We start from the raw sequence: 18,659 nt of genomic DNA on the forward strand, positions 1-18,659 counted from the left end.
CACCCCAATCCTATGTTCCACCAAATTTCTTGCTGTTCCCCAAATTTGCCATGTGTTGCCATATGTTCTCCCATGCTGTTTTCTGTGAACAGAGCTATTTTGCCAATTGGTGCTCCTTCCTCAAGACCAGACTCCTTCTCCATAAAACCATAAGTTGCACATAGCTAAACTCTTGTTTGCAAGAGGAGTCACCTAAGTTCTGCTGGCTCTCCAGCAGTGGCCCTGCCTCCACAAAGATCTCTCCCATTCATGAACACATGAAGCATGATGTGCCGTATTTTGGGTACCTTGACGTTGGGATAATGTTGTAGACTGACTTGTTTCATTTTTTTCTCGGCTTACAAAAGCAGGCTCTTTGCTGCCCTCTACTGCCCTCTTTTGAGACAAAGTGGATAATGTGAGTCTCCTCTGCAGGACGAAATACCCAGTTTTCAAAAAAAAGCTAAAGAAAGATTTGAGTGGTTTAACATAAGAAGCAGCCAGCTAATGGGCTGGGGTAGTGGGAGTCAGGTTCAGGAGCAAGGAGAACCTGGGGATGCTCTTTTTTAAGCCACCTGCTCTGCTCTTGTTGCTTGAGTGACCCTTGACCTCAGACAATGGCATCAACGTCTTGCTTTCATTCACTTGCACTCTGGCTTTAGGCCCTTAGTGGTAAGGGCACAATTTGAAGCGGGAGTAGAAAACTAGGAATTAGATCTCAACATCTAGGGTCTGCTACTCAAATGGCTTAGAAGCTCCCCATCAGGGCTGCCTTGCCGTCTAACTGTATCAAATGCATGGTCTCCAGCAAGGGTAAAGATTCAGGAGGGTAGAAACACTCTCTTAAGCCAAACATGCTGAGAGTTGCTGGAAACTGTTCCTTGGGAGGGCTGAAACTGCCCTGCTCAGCAGCAAGTAAATATTTGATACGAACATTTGAAGAACTATAAGTGAGGTTCTAAGTGATTCAAAATTATCATCTTGTCACTGGAAATAGACCTACCTCAAGGCCCTAGCAAATAAAGGAATCACTTCTACGGCTTCCAGTTAATTTCCTAAAGCACAGTTCAGCTCGAGGTCATGTCTCTAGTTCTAGCCCATACTTCTCCTTAGAGTTATCCAACCGATCCTGACCACTCCACTGGCATGTCCCATAGGCACCTCAAACTCAGAAGAGCCAAACCTGAACTTACATCTCCCCACTCCATCCCACCTAAACTTCTCATCATGTTTCCCACTTCAAGGAATGGCACCTCCTAAGCCAGAAATCTAGGTATCATTGTGGTTTCCTTACTCTCTTTCGTAACCCACATCCAACTTTGCCAGTTCTCCTTGCTAAATATCCAAACCCGACTACCACCTTGGTCCCAAGCCATCTTCATCTGCCACCAGGACTATTGCAAGAGCCTAACTCGTCTTTCTACTCCCAGTCTTACTCCCTCCAACCTCTTTATAAACTGTAACCAGAGTAACGTTCAGACACACTAGAAATCAAAGAAATGCAAGTTAAAATGACGAGACCCCATTTTTCGTCTATTAATTGCTTAAGATTAAGAAAAAGAATGTGATTAAGTGGATTCTCATTGATTTCTTTTTTATTTTTTGGCTGCGTTGGGTTTTCTTTGCTGCATGCGGGTTTTCTCTAGTTGCGGTGAACGGGGGCTACTCTTCATAGTGGTGCGTGGGCTTCTCTTTGCGGTGGCTTCTCTTGTTGCGGAACACGGACTCTAGGTACGCGGGCTTCAGTAGTTGTGGCGCACAGGCTTAGTTGCTCCGCGGCATGTGGGATTTTCCTGAACCAGGGCTTGAACCCGTGTCCCCTGCGTTGGCAGGCAGATTCTTAAGCACTGCACCACCAGGCAAGTCCCTCTCACAGATTTCTGAATGCAGTGTAAACTAAAACAATTGTTTTGGAAAGAAATGTGGAAATACTATCAAAAGCTAAGAAATATGCATGCCTATGACATCGTAATTTCACTTCTGGGAAAATGGCCTTTGGAAAAATGCAAAAATATTTTTTAAAAAAAGAAAAAGAAAAACTGTTGTTCTTTGCAGCACTATTGAAAATAATGAAAATTAGAAAAAAACTAAAAATATCCAAAATCTGACTTTAGGTAAATCGCTCTGCAACTACATCACCTGGAGTCTCCCTGGGCACTGAGAGAGGTGTATGTATCAGTTAGGTGACTTTCTGCAGCAAGTACCAGGAAACTCCTCTCAGATGGCTTAAACAAGAAATATTTTTCTATATCACATATCAAGTTGTCTGAAGATAGGGCAGTTCGAGGGTTGGTTAATCTGTAACTCAATAATGTCATCAGTCACCCAGATTTTTCTCTTTGTTTTGCTATCATTAGCATGTTAGCCACTTCCCTCATGTAAGCAAGATGGCTGCAGCATCTCCCAGCACCACATCCTTAAACATCACCATCTTTAAAGACTGACAGAGAATTTATTACTTCTACGCCCCAGAATCCCCCCCAAGCAGATTGCCTCTGAGGGTTCATTGTCTAGAGCTGTATTACATGTTCAGTCCTAAGCCAATCACTGGCAAGGGAATTGGTTCTCAATGTATGACCAGCAGTATTAATATCATAATGTTAGAAATGCTAATTCTGGGGCCCCACCAGAATCAGAAAATCTGACAGTGGGGCCCACTAATTTGTGTTTTAACGAGTCCTCTAGATGACTCTGATGCAGCTCAAATATGAGAACCACTGACTTAGACTAACCAAAAACCACCTCCCGGGGCTAAGAAAAGGTCTAGCCTTCTCTAAAGCTCATGGCCACCATATATCTGAACAAAATCAGGTTCCGTCAGCCCGGAAGAAAGGGAGAAGTAGGCAAGGTCTGTACAGGAGAAAGCCCTGTTCTAGTGTTGATAATGAGTCTCTTAAGGATACAAGAAAGTCAATGGAGTAACACTGTCTCTTCCTTTCCACACACTCCTCAAAAATACATATTTTTTTAGTATGTTTTCTTCAATTAAAGAATGTGAGGGAGGGACTTCCCCGGTAGTCCAGGGGTAAAGAATCCTCCTTCCAATGCAGGGGACGTGGGTTCGATCCCTGGTCAGGGAACTAAGATCCCACATGCTGTGGGGCGACTAAGCCCGCACACCACAACTACTGAGCTCGCGTGCCTCAATGAGAGAGCCCATGTGCCGCAAACTACAGAGCCCAGGTGCCCTGGAGCCCACGTGCCACAACTAGAGAGAGAAAACCCGCATGCCACAACTAGAGAGAAGCCCACGCGCTGCAACTAAGACCGGATGCAGCCAAAAAAAAAAAAAAAAATGTGAGGGAATTTCCTGGCAGCCCATTTCTTACCAACCAGGGTTCTTGGCCTTCCCCAACCAATAGAAATTAGCGGCCAGACAAGAAATTCAGGCAAGGCTTAATCGGGGCCCCTGTTGCAGCAGGAGGGAGCAAGGACAAAGCCCGAGTGGGGGCGAGCTTGTTCCTTATATGGGGGGAGGGTAGGGGTGCGTCCAGGGGTCAGGCCAAAGGGGTGGGCTTAGGTGTTTCGCCCACCTCCTAGGTGGTGTTGTGTGCAAGGAGCGTGCTCAGTACCCTGTTTTTGCTCCAGGCTCTTCAAAAGAGGCAGTTGGACTTTTTGGTCTCTTTGTACATTTTGGGTCCAGAATTTGCCCCAGCTGTGCATGCACATAGTTATGTTTAATCCCATGTTATTTTTAATCCCATACAGTTTCTTTGTATTTTGTTGCTTGACGAGAGGTGTGTCCAGGTGCAAGCATTGCAGCACTGCAGCAAAGGTCCCAGGTCCCAGCAAAGGGTCCCAGGTCCCAGCCTGTCTCATTCCCCCCTGAGAGATTCCACACCCTTATTCTTAAGGGGTAAGGGGCCAGAGTTGTCTTCTTCTGAAACTTCTTCCTGCTGGACAGGGGCCGCAGCCCTCAGCCTACCCTAGAGGTGTCGAAGTCCCTCACTGACTGTTCCAAGGACCTGTAGGGACCCGGGCCCCTTTCCGCTGGAATGGGCTGAATTCCCTGAGCCATCATGAGCCTTACTTCAAACTGTTGGAGGCTAAATGACACAAACTGAACCAAAAGGTTAAACAAACAAGGGCTAAAAAGGAGAAGAACATTGACAGCCATTAAAGGGCCTAGTAAGGGAGGGAACCAGGGTTAACTTTGGGCTTCTTAACTGCTGGCCAGACAAGGGAGGCAAGATCAGGAAGCCACTCTGCCTCGTTCGGCCAGAAGGTAATCAAGGTCCAGACGGTCGTCAAGAAACACACCAGCCAAGGAGACAAGAGAGGTCCCAAGTCTCATTAAGGCTTCACATAGGAGCCAACCCACTACATCATTTTACTTATCTGTTGATGGTGCCTGTCTTTTGAATAGGCATCTCAGATCTTCCACTCGCTCACAGGTGTATTGTTCTGTTGTGACCTGAGGGCTTTCTGCAGGTAAAAGCCTTAGTCTGGACAAATGTACCCAACTAGATATCCCTTGCAGTCTGACAGCAGTGGGGGTGGTTAAAGTTACTTTATAGGGGCCCTTCCATTTTGACAATAGTTGGTCTTCAAGGGGACCCCTCTTTCCAGGTGTTAAGAAGAACTTGGTCCCCAGGGTTTATTTGTGAAGGAACTGTTCCTTCCTCTGTAGTTTTAGTGGGAGCTGGCAGTGCCTTGTGGGCATAATCCTGGATTGCCTTCTGAACTTGTCCTAGATTAAGAATATATCTCAGGGCCTGGTTCACTTCCTCATCTAGTAGAATGTCAGTAGTAAGAAAAGGCCTCCCATAGGTCATTTTAAATGCGCTAAGCCTCAGGCCACTCCTCGGGGTTGGTCCAGGGTTCATGAGTTTTTTGGCAGAGCTTTGCTAAGGTTTTCTTTAAAGTATGGTTCATTTTCTCTACCTTCCCTGACGACTGGGGGTGCCAAGAGGTGTGTAGCTCATAGATCCTATCCCTAGGGCCTTTGTGAGTCCCTGGGTGATTTGGGCTATAAAAGAGGGCCCGTTATCGCTCTGGAAGGACTTTGGAAGTCCAAACCGAGGAATTATTTCCTTTAAAAGGGACTTACAGACTTCCATAGCCTTTTCAGATCGGGTGGGGAAGGCTTCAGCCCATCCTGTGAAAGTATCAACAAACACCAGAAGATATTTATATCCTGATCGTGGGGGCGTTTGGGTGAACTCTAACTGCCAGTCTTCCCCTGGATATGTCCCTCGGTGTGGATTGGCTTGAGTAACGAAAGGGGAATTGGATGGGTCTGTGGGTTATTACGGGCACATATATCACAGGCAAGCGTTACTTGTTTTTCTGTTCTTTTAAGCCCCGTCCCTGAAAAAGCCTTTTGCATCAAGTCCCATAGCGCATCCTCCCATAGTGGGTGGCATCATGTAAGCTCTTAGTGAGTTTCCATTGTTGGGCCTCAGGGATTAGAACCTTAGCCTCCTTTTTATACAAGCCTGTGCTTCCCTTCTCATAGCCCCATTTCTCAGCATTTTCTTGTTCCTGTGGGGGAATACTGGGGAAGGCTAGGGAGTTCAGGGGGGCCAGTCAGTAGAGCCATAACTTGTTCAGGTTCCTGCAGTCGAGCTGCCTGTTTTGCTATTTGATCGGCTTTGCTGTTCCCTTGGTTCACAAAAGATCCGTCCCTCTGACAGCCCCTACAGCGGACCACTGCTACCTAGGTCAGAAGCTGCACTGCTTCTAAAAGAGCCAGAATCAAATCTTTAAGTTTTATGGGGGAATTTTTAGCAGTTAACACTCCTCTTTCTTTCCAAATGGCAGCATGAGCATGTAGCATGTGTAACCCATATTTAGAGTCAATAAAAATATTTCATTTCTTATCCTTCCCTAATTGCAAAGCTCTCATGAATGCAATTAGTTCAGCCTTCTGGGCTGATGGCTGGGGTGACAGGGCCTCGGCTTCTATGACTTCATCTAGACGAGCTATGGCATACCCCGCCTTTCGGGTTCCCATTTCTACAAAACTGCTCCCATCAGTAAACCATCTGACCTCAGGGCTGTCAAGAAGCTCATCTAGAAGATCAGGCCTGCTGGAGTAAGTCTGTTCTATGGTCTCCATACACTGGTGCAGCAAGTCTCCACTCTCGACTGCTGGAAGCAGAGTTGCTGGGTTCAGGGTTTGGCACCCCTTTAAGGTGATGTCGGGGGCATCCGTTACAAGGGCCTGATATCTTGTTAACCTTCCTCCAGTCAACCAATGATGTCCTTTGACTTCCAGCACAGATTGTACCTGATGAGGGCTTAACACATCTAAGTGTTGTCCCAGAGTGAGCTTGGAAGCGTCATTAACCAACAGGGCTGTGGCTGCTACTGCCCTAAGGCAGCTTGGCCATCCCAGCCCCACTGAGTCCAGTTGTTTTGAAAAGTAAGCCACTGGTCTCTGATCCGGTCCCAGCTTTTCGGTCAGGACTCCTAGTGCTATCCCTGACTTCTCACGAACATATAGGGTGAAGGGCTTGTCCAAATTTGGAAGCCCCAGTGCAGGTGCTCTACTCACCTCAGTCTTTAGAATCTCAAAGGCCTGCTGGTGGTCCCTATTCCATGGAAGGGGTTCCCTTTCTCCTCCCTTTAGAGCCTCATATAGGGGTTTTGCTCTAAGGCCATAATTTGGAACCCAGATACGACAGAAACCAGCCATCCCAAGAAGCCTCGGAGTTGCCTCTTTGTGGTTGGAGATGGTAAAGCGCTAACTGCTGTTTTTTGATCTATGGCCAGGGCTCGTGCCCCTAGGGTCAAAACAAATCCTAAATATTGACCCTGTTGCTGTGAGATCTGAGCCTTGGTTGGAGACACTTTATATCCCCTTTATGCCAGAAAATTTAGGACCCTAACAGTATTTTGATCTGACTCTTGTTTGGTCTCACTACTTATGAATAAATCATCAACATATTGTAGCAGAGTCCCGTTCTCAAGGCTCAGTTCCCTCAGTTCCCTTGCTAACGCATTTCCAAAAAGATGGGGGCTGTCCCGAAAACCCTGCGGAAGCACTGTCCGGGTATACTGGGTAGCCTCCGGGGTGTCAGGGTCCCTGCATTCAAAGGCAAGAAGGTATTGAGAGTCTGGATGTAGGAGAATACAGAAAAATGCATCTTTGAGGTCCCAAACAGAGAAATACTGAGCGCTCCCTGGCACTTGGGTGAGGGGGGTATATGGGTTTGGCACGAGTGGGTGAATAGAGGTGACTGCCTCATTCACTGCTCATAATTCTTGCACAAACCAATACTCCCCGTTAGGTTTCTGAACAGGGAGGATCAGGGTGCTGCAAGGGGATTGGCAGGGCCTAAAGAGTCCGTGTTTTAGGAACCTGCTGAGCAGCGGTTGGATTCCCTTCAGGGCCTCAGGCTTTAAAGGACAAGGATATTGTCTCTTCCAGGGGTATTTTCCCCAGGTTTAACCTTATTTTTATAGGGGGAACACATTTTCCCCTTCCTGGCACCGAGGTATACCAAACTGTAGGATCTACCCATTCTCTAATTCCTTGGGGGATGTCTTGGGGAATATTTTGATGACCAACAGGTGGGTCATCTGGGGCTACTAATAGACACATTCTCTGTTTGAATTATTTACGTCCTTGGGCTTCACCCTGTCCTAAGAATATAGTAGTTCCTAACTTATATAACAAATCTCTCCCCAGGAGAGGGACAGGGCATTCTGGCATATACAAAAAGGAGTGAGTAATAATAATGGACCTGACTCTGCAGGCAAGGAGAGACGTAAATCACCTTACCTTTGGCTGTCCATCAACTCCTGTCACAGTACAGTCACGGTTGGAGAGGGGGCAGGCTGGCCAAGTCAGAACAGAGCAGGTGCCTCCAGTGCCTACAGGAAATTCATTTCTCCCACCTGCCCCATCAAGGGTGACCCGAGGCTCCGCTGGAGTAATGAGGATGGATCGAGTGGGATCTGGAGGCTGGCAGGCGCTCAGGCCTTATCAGTCAGCGTGCGGGCATCTCTCATCCGAGAGCTTCGCAAGGAACTGGGACCTGCTGGGGTCGCCCCTCGGGCATCCCACAGGAGGGTGCTCAGGACGTTCCCCCTTTCCAGTGCCCCCCTTCTGATAAAAGTCACACTGGTTCGGGCCAGGCAGCTTCTTGGTGGTCTGTCCAGCCTTCTCAGCCCTCCAGGGTCCCCTCGAGGTGGTGGGTGAATCAGAGCAGCCAAAGCTGCGTTTTATTAGCCTCTTATCCTTATTGGCCACCTCCATTAAGCCTCAGTTGTTATAGACCATGAAGGCCTGCTCTACCAAGGTTGACAACGGGGTTTGGGGCCCAGCCTCAAGCTTTTGCATTTTCTCCGGATATCAGGAGTAGCCTGGGTGATAAAATGCATGGCCAATAATGTCCTCCCTTCTGCGGTCTTAGGGTCTGTATTGGTGTACTTCCTGAATGCCTCTGTCACCCAGCTCACGAAGACGGCCGGGTCTTCATCTTTTTCCTCTCGGACCTTATCATAATTTACAGGCTTCACCATACACCTTTCCATTCCTTCTGACAGACAAGTAATATAATGTCTCATCCTAGCCTGGCCTACACATTCTTCATAGTCCCAGCGTGGGTCATGTTCTGGGATTGCATCCCCACCCGATAAATTTGGTGGCGTGGATTGGTGGCCAGCAGGCCATCTGCGTGTTCCCTGGCCTTTCTCAGTATACGCTCCTTTTCATCCAGGGTGCAACAGTGGGCCAGAACATCTGTGATGTCCTGCCAGGTGAGAGAGAATGTCAACCCCAGCGTGATAAATTCATCCCTAAACTTGTCAGGGTTCTCTGAGAACCCGTCAAACCTCTCCTTACAGATTAACCCAATTCGTTTAGGATCTCTCTTTGGGATGTTCCAGGGGTCCCCTGAAGCGCCCCAAAGTTAACTGGAAGTCAAGAGAATTTCAATTAGAATTTGATATTTGGGAAGTCTGTCAAAAACTTGAAAAACTTTTAAAACACCTGGTCAGAAAGAATCACAGGTCGCTGTGAAACCGTTATTCCTTGAGCTGATGTGGGGAAAACGATATCAAAAGTAAACACAGATCACTTAAAGGCAGAGAAACTCACACAATCTGATATCAAAAGTATTCCAGGAAAACTTTGTTCTCTTATGAGAGAGAAAAACCAAATCCAGTCCTGTATCAGCCTACTCGCAATAAAATCCATTTACCTAATTAAATTTAATGCAACCTTAGAAGACTCTGACTACATACAAAATTCTTTTCTCAATGTTCCCCTTCCGCAAACCTTCTATAACTTTCTGTACCCATATTTTGTCCCTTATTCTTTCCATTCAGAAATAACCAGCTCAGACTTCCCTGCTGGTGCAGCGGTTAAGAATCCACCTGCCAGGGCTTCCCTGGTGGCGCAGCAGATGAGGGTCCGCCTGCCGATACAGGGGACACGAGTTTGTGCCCCGGTCCAGGAAGATCCCACATGCCACGGAGCAAATAAGCCCATGCACCACAACTACTGAGCCTGCACTCTGGAGCCCGCGAGCCACAACTACTGAGCCTGCGTGCCACAACTACTGAAGCCCGTGCGCCTAGAGCCTGCCCTCCGCAACAAGAGAAGCCACCGCAGTGAGAAGCCCACGCACCACAACAAAGAGTAGCCCCTGCTCGCCGCAACTAGAGGAAGCCCGCGTGCAGCAGCGAAGATCCAATGCAGCCAGTAAATAAATAAATATTTTTTTTAAAAGAAAAAACTTAAAAGACACAAACAAGAAGTTTTCAAGATAAAGAGGATGGGGGTGCAGGTGTGAGGACCAAGGGAGAGGTAAAGGGAGGAGGGACAGAAAAGACTGAAAAAGAGAAAGAGACAGAAACCTGCCCCCTGCTGGTGTCTCTTCAGGCACCAACCCCTGCGCTTCCAGAAAGGGCCAGTGAAGGAGGCAGCACCCTGTACACTGCCCACCGCCCACTGGGGTGATCAAGCCCAGAAACCAGCCAGTTGTACGTCGTCTGCAGGACTGCAACCCACAGGTGGGACTCTCACCCATGCATACAATTTGTACGTTGTCTTGTACGAGATGGATGGGCACCTGGGCCGGACAGCTGGTGTTTGTCACGTGGAGTAAAAGTGAAGCTTTGTTCTCACCCAGACACTCCAAGGACAAAGCCAGTGGCAGAGCTGAGCTCTGCTGAAGTAAAGAGATAAGGTGCCCACTCCTGAGGTCAAGAAAAACCTCCCTGTCTGCACATGCGCAGGAAGGCTCCTTGGGGGTCAAAAATGGAGGGGACACCACCCCATAATAAGTGTGGACATGCACCCACACGCCTCTGGGGTGGGATCCATCTTAGCAAAAAGTTGGGCACGCGTGTTGGGGAGGGTCCTGGGACCAGTCAGGTGTGAAAAAAGAAACGAGATAATTTGCCAAAGGTAAACGGAGACCCAGAAGAACTGTCCTATACAAGGGATTTAAATCACCTCTTTACTGCGCTCCTCCTTAGAGAGGACGCCCATACCCTTTCTCTCTGGCCATGTATTTCTGCCTTGCTTCTGTCTTAGATAAACAAACTGCTTCTCTGTGTGCTCTCCCATTCCTTGTGCTGTGTCTTTAATAATAAACTTTGTACCTGTTTTAACAGTTTTTGCCTCCTTGAAACAGTCTTGCTTTCAAATTGGGGAAAGAGCCAGGGCCACTTCATTTCTAACCTCTAGCCCCCGGTGGCCTAGCAGTTAGGATTCCTGGTTTTCATCCAGGCTACTCAGATTCAATTCCTGGGCAGGGAACTAAGATGTCTCTTCAGGACCGCTCACCGATGTCCCTCCGAGATCAGTCTGTGGGTCCCCAACCCACAGGTGGGACTCTCACCCACACGTACCCCAGTATATAGAAATCTACCACTTCAGCCCATTCCCAGTGGGACTTCTCTTGGCGGCAGGAAAATAAAGGGGAGAATATTGGGACAATCGGACTTCCAACCACTACATGAGATGAGGTTTCAACCTCTATTACGCTCATAAATCTCCGGTCAGGGAGAGGCCGCTGGACCAAGGTCTGCATGGTATGAGGCGAGCCTCTCCCATCTCTGCTTGTCCCCCGTTGCTGGTCAGAGGGAGCACGGTCTCACAAGCTGAGAGGAGTGACACTGGAGCTGTCCTATGTCCACTCTCTCAGAAGGATAGGACAGAAGTAAGAGAGGACAGAGAGAGGAGAGGACAGAGAGAGAAGTAGAGAGATATCAGGAGAGGGAAAAGGGAAAATGGTGAGGGGGAAAAAGGACAAAGGGGAGGGGGAAAGCGTTGCCTGAATGAGGGTACTGAGGCCCCCAGGGGCCAGGAAGGGAGACTTAACCAAATGCGGTGACGCTGAAACAAGATGTTCAGGTGGCCACTTGTCACCCACCGGGAAACTGTGTTCGTGGTCCTGGAGGGGCCCAGATCCTCTCCCCCCCTCCATTGCGTGCCACAAAATATGTTACCAACCAGGGTTCTTGACCTTTCCCAATCAACAGAAATTGACTAGAGACCAGCCAAGAAATTCAGGCAAGGCTTTATTGGGGCCCCTGCTGCAGCAGCGGGTAGCGGGAACAAACAACAAGTTCCCTTGTTTGGTCACTCCCTGAGGGAGGAGGCAAGCTTGTTCCTTATGTGGGGTAAGGGTAGGGGTGTGTCCAGCGGGTCGGAACAGAGGGGTGGCTTAGGTGTTTTGCCCACCTCTTAGGTGGGGTTGTGTGCAGGGAGCATGCTCAGTACCTGCTTTTGCTCAGGACACCCTGTTTTTGCTCCAAGCTCTTCAAAAGTTGCAGTTGGATTTTTTGGTCTCTTTGTATCTTTTGGGTCCAGAATTTGTGCCAACTGTGCCTGCACAGTTATTTTTAGTCCCATACAGTTTCTTTGTATTTTGTTGCTTGAGGAGAGGTGTGTCCAGGTGCAAGCCTTGCAGCACTGCAGCAAAATGTCCCAGGTCCCAGCCTGTCTCACAGTGGTTAGAACTCCAAGCTTTTACTGCCGGGGCCCGGGTTCAATCCCTGGTCTAGGAACTAAGATCCCACAAGCTGCACGGCCAAAAAAAAAAAAAGGGAAAATATTGAGTGGTGTGTGCATTTGTGTGCCTATGTGTATGTGGAATTGTAAGAAAGCAAGTTGCAGAATAATTATGTCATGTGATATGTAAACAATAACAACGAAAATGAACACAATATAAATATGTAGGGTAGATGTGTGTTTACATGAATATGAATGTACAGGGAAAGTTCTGGAAGGACAACAAATTTCTCAGTGGTTATCCTTGAAGAGTGGAGTGAAATTGGGGGAGAGAGGTATCACTGTCATTTTTACTTTATTTACTTCTGAATTAGAAGAATATAGAAACAGAAAGAATATATTATAGATAATGTGTGTAGTTTCCAAAAAAATTGTTTAAAGCACCAACACAAAATATAGGTGAGAGGAACAAGGGCTGAATCTCTAGGAATGGTTCTGAGCTCTGCTCACATCCCCACTGATGAAGGGATAGCACTAATGAAAAACCAAAACAAAACAGTATTTCCATTTCCCTTTCAAAATTAAGGTTTCTTTTCAGTGTCACTTTTATTTTTCTAGTAGGTTTATCTGGTTTGCATGGAAGAGAAAGCATGAGTTCAATTTTTATAATTAACTTTTAAATCTTAGAGCTATTAATTTGCTAGCTCTGTTAGAAAATTCCCTGGGCTCTCAAAAATAGCCCAGTGGCCTTCATTAGGATTTTCAAAAGACGAAGTTTACTACTTTTGATACCGAAGAAGCTTTATCAAAAAGTCCAGGCTCTTGTTCAGCTCATCCAAAAGAATGTGGGCAAGGAACACGTAACACAAAGAAAAACACACAGAGACTGAGGAGCAAGGAGAACAAAGAAGCAGTTTATTTAGGGCAGAAGCGAAAGTTACACACTCGGAAAAGAAGAGTGTGGGCGTCCTCCCAGGTGGGCCAGCCCCACAGAATTTTTGATCTCCTTTTTAATCTTATTTTTAGGTTTTTGAATGGGTGGGGGTCTTTTTGATTAACGGTGGAATATTCATTGAGGGGAGGGTTGAAGTGTGGCCTGGATGCACCAGGTTGCATCAGCTCCTGGTCCTGTGCACTTGTCTCCAGAAGCCACCGTACATGCACTCTAAGAGTTGTTTTCCCTTAAATTTTTCCGTACTAGTCGATGGAGCCCCACAGGTGGAAGCTCCTACAGGGTCATCAGGCAACCTGTGCATTTTTTTTGCACATGCTCCTCGGTTTTCATGGTGAGAGTTTCTCATTCAGATGCTACAATGCTCCTGTTTTAGAAGTCATTCCTCCATGCATCATGGCCTCATTAAGTGCAAAACAAGGAAGTGTCTTTGCCTTCTCCCTAATGCGTATACATGAGGAGGCTGTCCTTGGGCTCGGCCCTAACTTTCCTGCCTCACTTTCTGCAATGCCTGGAAATTACAAGTGGAAGCCAGCATTCAAAATGAAAGAATATTAAAATGGAAAGAACTAGACATACTCTAGCTCAATTACCTCACTTACAGATGAGGAAATAGAACTTTAGGAAAGAGAAGTGGCTTGACAGCTAGACTCAGACTGAAACCAAAACCTGGATTTCCTTCCTCCTCAACCAGTATCTTTACCATAACACATCACCAACTTAAAATTCTGCAAGTTTGGGAGGAGTCTAAGTGTGTTCTGATGTGAGATAACAAGGTAGGGCATTTGCATATAACATCAAATTTCTGTAAAGCTCTTCCATGTCAATAGGCTATATTATTTCAGTGACCACTGCTAAAGTACAGGCAGTGGTTTAAGGTTACACCACAAAATCTATTTCATTTCCTTGTAGTTTTCTTCCCTTGTGTCTGTCTCGTCCTATTTTTGGAGTTGTTCTCTCAGCTCGACTGCTTTTATGTGTTTCTATATTCACATCTGTTTCCAGACCTCTGTGTGTGTGTCTTATTCTGTGTGCATTTTCCATCTGTGTTTGAGATTCAGTGTCTGTGAACCTGGGTATCTTTCTTAGTATTTTTTACTTTCCGAGCGCCTTTGTCTTTCTCAGTTTTCCCCCATATTTTTATGAAAAAGTCTACGGATGATGCTAGCCCCTAGCTGTTTGATTCTTCCCAGGGGAGGCCCCAGATATAGTGGAGCAGATATAAGCCATCCCTATCATGCCCTGTCTGAATTCCTGACCCATTTAATCCATGAGAAGAATAAAATAGTTATTTTACACCATCATGATTATTATTTTAAATTTTGGGATGGCTTGTTACACAGCAGTTGATAGCTGGAATTCTCGTCCTGGGCTACGCCAAAGATGAGCAGGCCAGCCTGCCTCGCACACTCCCTCTCCTGACTCTGTGTCTTGGATGACTTCACTGAACTTCTACCTGCCTTCATTCTAGTATTTCCACAATCCAACTGCACCGCTTTGGAGGTTCTACAGGTGGCATAACCTACCTGCATTCCTGCTCAGGACTGCTCTCAGCAAGCTAGTCAGACAGCCGTTGGCCTGAATACTACTGAAGAAAAGTTACCAACACTGAGGATTGGCCTAGCTACAAATCCATAAACTTCAACCTCTGCTGGGCCCTTGGCATTGCTTGGCAATCCTTTTACATGTAAACTGTCAGCTCCTTCTCCTATTCACTGTAATGGTCATTCTGAACCTTCCCTGGTATCCTTAAGCCCCCTACTATCATCACCTTCACCCCCTCTTTCTCAACAGATGACCGACTCCTTACCCAAGAAAATCAAGGCTAGCAGATACAAACTACTTTAACGTTGTTACTCAGTATCTGAAAATAGATTTGCATGTGCATCTTTCTCACCTCCTGCTTTTAGCTCAGAGGGAGAGGTGTTCCATACCCAGTTCAGAACCAGCTCTCCACCCATGTTCTATTCTAATGTCTTTAGGATCTGCACTTGCTTCATCAGGTATTCCCTCCTTATCACGCATCCAACTTCTCCCACTCCGCTGACTTCTTCCCAAAGACCCGTAAACAAGTTCAAATCTTTACTTAAAACAAAACAAAATCTCCCTTTTTTTCCTTGACCCCCTCTAGTTACCATCTTCTTTTTTTTTTTAATTTATTTATTTTTGGCTGTGTTGGGTTTTCATTGCTGCATGCAGGCTTTCTCTAGTTGCGGCGAGCAGGGCTACTCTTCATTGCGGTGTGCAGGCTTCTCATTGCGGTGGCTTCTCTTGTAGCTGAGCACAGGCTGTAGGCATGCAGGCTTCAGTAGTTGTGGCGCACGGGCTTAATTGCTCCGCGGAATGTGAGATCTTCGTGGACCAGGGCTCGAACCTGGGTCCCCTGCATTGGCAGGTGGATTCTTAGCCACTGTGCCAACAGGGAAGTTCATAAGTACCATCTTCTAATTCTCCTTTCTTACTGTATCACTCAGGGCTCTTGATAATAAGCAACTGTATCAGATTCTGGATATATTCAGTTGAAAGAAAGGAATTTATCGTGGTGGGGGAAGCTGGAGGTAGATCAGCCTATCCCACTGTTGGGGTGAATGGGACCCAACCATCTCCCTCTCTTCTAAGTGAATCTTGCTTATGAGTGAATAAGTCTCAACTATTCAGAATTCAACATCCCAGAAAAGACAAACTGGCCAAGCCTAGATCACATGCCTGCTCTTTGACTTTCTGTATTAGTCAACTCAGGCTGCCATAACAAAGTACCACAGACTGGAGAGCTTAAACCACAGAAATTTATTTTCCCACAGTTCTGGATGCTAGAAATCAGAGATCAAGGTGTTGTCAGGGTTTTATTTTCCTGTGGCCTCTCTCCTTGGCTTATAGATAGTCATCTTTTTTAAAAATATTTATTTATTTATTTTTTGGCTTCATTGGGTCTTAGTTGTGGCACACAAGATCTTTCGCTGCAGCGCACGGGCTCCAGAGCACATGGGCTCTGTAGTTGCGGCACTCAGGCTCTCTAGTTGTGGCACGCTGGCTTAGTTGCCCTGCAGCATGTGGAATCTTAGTTCCCTGACCAGGGATTGAACCGGCGTCCCTTGCATTGCAAGATGGATTTTTAACCGGTGGACCACCAGGGAAGTCCTGATAGCCATCTTCTTTTTTTTTTTTTTCTTTTTTTGGCTGCATTGGGTCTTCGTTGCTGCACGTGGGCTTTCTCTAGTTGCAGCAAGCAGGGGCTACTCTTCGTTGCAGTACGCAGGCTTCTTATCGTGGTGGCTTCTCTTGTTGTAGAGCACAGGCTCTAAGCACATGGGTTTCAGTAGTTGTGGCACATGGGCTCAGTAGTTGTGGCTCGCGGGCTCTAGAACAGTCTCAGTAGTTGTGGTGCATGGGCTCAGTTGCTCCGAGGCATGTGGGATCTTCCCCGACCGGGGCTCGAACCCATGTCCCCTGCATTGGCAGGCGGATTTTTAACCACTGCGCCACCAGGGAAGTCCACAATAGCCATCTTCTTGTGTCTTCACATGGTCTTCCTTCTGTGCATGTCTGTGTCCTAATCTCCTCTTGTTATAACTGTACCAGTCATACTGGGTTAGAGTCCACCATAATGACCTCATTTTAACTTTAAAGTCCCTATCTCAAAATATGGCCACATTCTGAGGTACTGGGGATTAGGACTTCAACATATAAATTTAGGGGAGACACAATTTAGCCCATAACACGGGCCCAAGGTGACGGAAGGGGAGATCTGACTCCTTTGGCTTCTGTAGTAAGAAGCAATTACCACTTTCTATGGACTACTCACAGTGGGGGCTTCCCCCAGGGACACTGAGGTGCTGATAAGAAGGGGGAAAGGAGTGGATCCCCTCTGTTATGCTTTCTCTGTTATGAAAGCATAACAGAGATTCTTAAAAGGAGTAGTAACTCATTAAAACACTATTTCATTTCTACTCAATCTTCAACCAAAAGTTATCAAGTTCCTGTCCCCCAACCCCAGCCCCTGACATTGCTCAGGCAAAGGTCATGAATTGTTCCCAGATTGCCACATTGAAAGAACTCTTTCTTGAACTTTTCTACAGCATTTTATACTGTTAACTTCTCCCTCCTTGAAGATCCATCCTCCCTGGGCTGTCCTGTTCTCCTCACTTCTTTAGCCCCTCCTACCCAATCTCCTTTGTCAGCTATTCTTCCTTTACACACCCTGTCAAAGTCGCTGAGTGTCAAGTTTCTGTCATTGGTCCTCTCCTCTCGCCCTCCCCACCTCTCCCCTCATTTCGCCTTCCTTCCCCTCACTGTTCCCCTTTTTTCTCACTCAATACTCTTAGAATCAGAGAGATGATATTTATACTTCATCTTAACCTAGGATCTTTGGATGGGCTTCACAGGCAGCTTCTTAGATTATAGGGAAAATGATGTGTATGTGTGCATTTTTTCTTGGGAGAAGGCCTAAAACTTTTATCAAAAGTTTAAAACAGGGCTTCCCTGGTGGCGCAGTGGTTGAGAGTCCGCCTGCTGATGCAGGGGACACGGGTTCGTGCCCCGGTCCGGGAAGATCCCACATGCCGCGGAGCGGCTGGGCCCGTGAGCCATGGCCACTGAGCCTGCGCGTCCGGAGCCTGTGCTCCGCAACGGGAGAGGCCACAACAGTGAGAGGCCCACGTAGCACACACAAAAAAAAAAAAGTTTAAAACATCAACCATGTTGGTGCCTCCTAAATCTTCTTCTGTCCAGACCCTTCTGAGTTCCAGAGCCATAAGTCCAACTGCCTACTTGGCATCTCCACCTAAAACCACCACCAACCTCCAACTCAGTGTCAAAAGCTGAGATCATTATCTCCCTCTCCCAAAGCCTGCTCCTCTTCCTCTATTTCTTATGTCCAGGAAATGTGTCACCATCCTCCTGATCACCCAATACAGAAAGCTGAGCATCACCTAGTCCCTCCTTCTCCATCATTCCTTATTGCCAATCACTCAGCCAAATCCCGTCCGTTCTACTTTCTTAACATCTCTCCTAGATGCTTCCATTGCATTTTCACTTTTTTATCAGAGAATCTCCTATCTTTCAGCTAAACTGTTAAAATAACTTCCCAAATTTTCCCTCCACCTTCAATCTTTCTCCCCTCCAACCTGTTTCTTGGACTGTGTTATTTCCCAGCTTAAAACCTTGATGAGCAGTTTTACATTCTGTAAAAACTACTGTGATAGCAGTTCCAGAACATACAAGTTGTTCAACGTGACATACAAAGTCCTTTATGATCACCCAATAAATATTAATTGAATGACTAGTCTATTCCAGGCACTGTGCAATATGCTGGGGATACAATGATGAACAAGAGGAACAGATTCCCTACCCTCAAAGAACTTATAGTCCACAAATGTGATGAGGACTGCAAAGGAGAAGCACAAGCTCCTGAAGGAGTACAGGGGATGGGAGTGTCACAACTTAAGTCAGAAAAAGAGAGAAGGTCTCAACCTCCTGTGTTGCACTTCTAATAGTCATCAACCGGTATGGTTCCAGAGGTGGAACCAACAATTCTATATGCATTATTTCATTTAAACCTCACAACAACTCCTTGGGGTTAGTACCATTTTTGTTAGCCCAAGTTTAGAGATATGGAAACTGAGACCTCGACAGGTTAAATAAACAGTGGAGTCGGAATTCCATCCCACACTCACCTGAAACACAGCCCTCATAACCCTTTAAGAGCCTGTGCTTCTCCCCTGCAGTACTCACGAATCCTGTGGAGCTATACCCAGCTCTGTAAACATGCCAGCCTATTTCACTCCAAGTCTCTGCTGATGCGGTTCCTTTTGCCTG

At 46.7% G+C, this 18,659-nt stretch overlaps 1 protein-coding gene across 23 annotated transcripts in view; it reads right to left on the minus strand.

The window, feature by feature from the left end:
- LOC101283030 (low affinity immunoglobulin gamma Fc region receptor II) overlaps window positions 1-18,659 on the minus strand; it is a 214,320-nt gene that overhangs the window by 127,476 nt on the left and 68,185 nt on the right. Inside the window, exon 1 of one of the 23 annotated variants that reach the window (XM_049707912.1) lies at window positions 18,518-18,550. The exons of the other annotated variants lie outside the window; for them this stretch is intronic. Within the exon in view, the coding sequence (XP_049563869.1) occupies window positions 18,518-18,535 (18 nt within the window). The 5' untranslated portion in view covers window positions 18,536-18,550. Of the gene's footprint in view, window positions 1-18,517; window positions 18,551-18,659 lie in introns of those variants that run through there. 23 annotated transcript variants of the gene reach the window in all.

Source organism: Orcinus orca, chromosome 1 (assembly GCF_937001465.1).
Source record: "Orcinus orca chromosome 1, mOrcOrc1.1, whole genome shotgun sequence".
In the NCBI taxonomy this organism is placed as follows: domain Eukaryota; kingdom Metazoa; phylum Chordata; class Mammalia; order Artiodactyla; family Delphinidae; genus Orcinus; species Orcinus orca.